Source organism: Macrobrachium nipponense, chromosome 33 (genome assembly GCF_015104395.2).
Source record: "Macrobrachium nipponense isolate FS-2020 chromosome 33, ASM1510439v2, whole genome shotgun sequence".
NCBI classification, from domain to species: domain Eukaryota; kingdom Metazoa; phylum Arthropoda; class Malacostraca; order Decapoda; family Palaemonidae; genus Macrobrachium; species Macrobrachium nipponense.
Genome location: NC_087219.1, coordinates 59,401,029 through 59,404,304, shown reverse-complemented (window position 1 = coordinate 59,404,304; position 3,276 = coordinate 59,401,029). Strand labels below are relative to the sequence as shown.

The 3,276-nt window shown below is 37.5% G+C and overlaps 1 protein-coding gene across 1 annotated transcript in view; it reads right to left on the bottom strand.

The window, feature by feature from the left end:
- The window catches only part of LOC135203221 (type I iodothyronine deiodinase-like), a 7,431-nt gene extending 6,607 nt beyond the window's left edge, over positions 1–824 (bottom strand). Inside the window, 1 exon segment of the mRNA XM_064232978.1 lies at positions 324–824. Within this exon segment, the coding sequence (XP_064089048.1) occupies positions 324–562 (239 nt within the window). The 5' untranslated portion in view covers positions 563–824.
- Positions 825–3,276: the final 2,452 nt, after the last annotated feature.

The window sequence follows — 3,276 nt, the reverse complement described above, 5'->3', positions numbered from 1 at the left end:
GGGGATGTACAATAACCTGCATCATTTCCAACGCGCTGGGTGAAAGCTTCATAGTTTCCCGAAGCCTTTATCTCATATGGCAAAGGCGCCTCAGCGGCGTGGTTGGTATGGTATTAGCGTCCACCTCGGTGGTCGCGGGTTCGATTCTCGGCCACTCCATTGAGGAGTGAGAGATGTGTATTTCTAGTGATAGAAGTTCACTCTCGACGTGGTTCGGAAGGCACGTAAAGCCGTTGGTCCCATTGCTGAATAACCACTGGTTCCATGCAACGTAAAAACACCACACAAAAAAAAAAGAGGAAAAAGAATGGCAATTTCCTTACCTCCTGATGATAAATTTAGTCCTGCTCCAGAAAGTACTTGAACTAACAACGTAATCCTTTACGAAAGCCATGTGTTTCTGGTCTTCTCTCAAGTCCATCTTTTTCATGTACTTATCGAAGATGAAGCTTGGGACAGTCTTGAAGACCATTACGAAAAGAGTTAATAGAACATTACCGATGATTGCGTACACGAGGTAGAATAGCGTCGTGATGTAGCGGCGCACGCTTTTAGCAGACATACTTTTAGTTAAAATAGGTACATTAAAAACCGGTCGAATCAATATTCATTTTCTATTGCAGATTAAAGAAAACGAAGGCAAACAATAATATACTGCGAGATAAACAAGCAATAAATTGTCAGTCCTTCAAGCACTTCTGGCAGAAAGTCTTTGCTACACTTCCGAAAGCCGAGTTGCCCTCTAAACCAATGCCTGATTAGAAATGCAACACATCATCATTAAGTAGAGCTCTAAGCTTGGGACGACCTGACAACAATAACCTTGGAACCTGCCGGCAACGACAGGCAAGCTGTTGCTACCGAGACTGGAGGAAGAGATATAATATCATTCATCCAAAGGTCGACTGTGGATCTCTGAGCTAATGAATAACAAAGGGATCGTTTCTTCCCAAAGAACACCGGCTGTCTTAACGCATTTAAGAGCAACGCTAAGGCAACACCAAATAACATACATTTCTGTAGATGCTAATAGTTTCTTAATTTCATTGTGGATCATTTGTCCTCATCTACAGCAGGTGAAGATCATATCGTCATGGTACAGATAACCACTTAAAAGCTTAAAAATAAACTAGTTTACCGCTTTTGCATATTTCTTGAAGAGTCATCAGTTTATCTTTATCAGATAGTCAGCCACCTTGTGAATTCGAGAAGCTCTCACTTCTCTAAATACACACTCGCAAACACAATAATATAAATATACATACATACAATAATATATATATATATATATATATATATATATATATATATATATATATATATATATATGTATGGTATGTCTGATGTATGTATGTATGTATGTATGTATGTATGTATATCGACAGAAGGAGAAGCCTCAGACGAGATACAGAGCGGGAAGGGTTTAAATGGAGACATCTGTTTCCTGTTGGCGCGTCTATTCATTGCAACGTTTCAGGGACCAGCCCCATTTTCAGGCTGAAAATTACAATAATAAAATCAAATTACAATAATTACTCATCTACAAAGACACACAATTATAATATATAAAATAAATTAAAAGAACTCCAACGAATCTCAAGTACCATTTCCAGTAGAGGAAGGAAGACGAGTGACTAAAAAGAAAAGAAAAGAAAAAAAACGAAGGCATCTCTGTTGTTGATGCCAGGTACAGAGGGGTGGAGGGAGGCAGTTTGGTTATTCAGTTTCGAAACAATCGTCTTTATAAAGAGCGATTCGAAGACCGCTATATATAGCTGCTGCGGAGAAGACAGCTTTTTGAAAGTATCTTAAAGTTTTTATATTCAATGTTGCCTCAGCATTTCTTTGTGTGGTCACCGATGCTGGAAAATTCAGCAAATGATAATTTGACTCCAGTACGGAACCCCCCCTTCCTATGGCAATCTATTCGGACTTTAAGAAGTCTTCTTGAGGCTCCGCTATATTTTCCTAGATCACATCTACGACAAGTATATAAATAGACAATGTTAGATGCCATAAGAGGGTTTAACTTGTCTTTATATTTAAAAATAAACCCAATTGTCAATGGGTTTGTTGGGGACCAGCTGACATTTTATGGCCGGACCTTAAGTTCTAATAATCTGTTGCATTTTGGTACAGAATTTCGAATTAATTAAAAATGGAACACTGACATAGAACGGCATCCTAGGTACAGTCGGAATAGTATTGCTAGGTAACAGCTTCATATTCATAAATTTGTGAGGGTATGTATAAAATGAACTACTGGGATAACAGTTATCGGTAAAATATTTCTGTAAAAACTTGCTTTTTTGGATATAGAAGTGTCTCGTAATAATTTAAGGTTTTCCACGTCGATTTTCAGAAAGAAGACATTCACAGGTTTAGGCACAAATTTCTATAGTTTCTGTAATTTCAGTTTTAAGATAAACTCTCTTTCTACTCTTTTCCGCAGGGCTTTTTCCCTTTCGTCTGGATGGTCTGAATTCCACAATGAGGTAACCTTTTTAAAGAAATTTTTACTGATAACTGTTATCCCAGTGGTTTATTTTAAATATACCTTCACAAATTTATGAATATGAAGCTGTTACCAAGCAATGCTATTCCGACCGTACCTAAGATGCCGTTCTATGTCAGTGTTCCATTTTTAATTAATTCGAAATTCGATGCCAAAATGCAACAGATTATTAGAACTTATGGTCCGGCCATAAAATGTCAGCTGATCTCAACAAACCCATTGACAATTGGGTTTATTTTTAAATATAAAGACAAGTTAAACCCTCTTATGGAATCTAACATTGTCTATTTATATACTTGTCGTAGATATGATCTAGGAAAATATATCGGAGCCTCAAGAAGACTTCTTAAGGTACGAATAGATTGCCATGGGCGGGGGAGGGGAAGAGTTTCCGTATTGGAGTCGAATTTTCATCTGCTGAATTTTCCAGCATCCGTGACCACACCAAGAAATGCTAAAGCAACATTGAATATGAAAACTTTAAGATCCTTACAAAAGCGTCTAAAGACCTCCGCAGCAGCTAGCGGTCTTCGAATCGAACCGAAACTGAACAAAATCCAACTGCCTCCCCCACCCTGCGGTCAACAACAGAGATGCCTTCGTCTTTTTTTTTTCTTTTTTTTTTAGTCACGCGTCTTCCTTCCTCTACTGGAAATGGTACTTGAGTTTCGTTGGTGTTCTTTTAATTTCTTATATATATTATAATTGTGTGTTTTTTTAGATGAGTAATTATTGTAATTTGATATTATTGTAATTTTCAC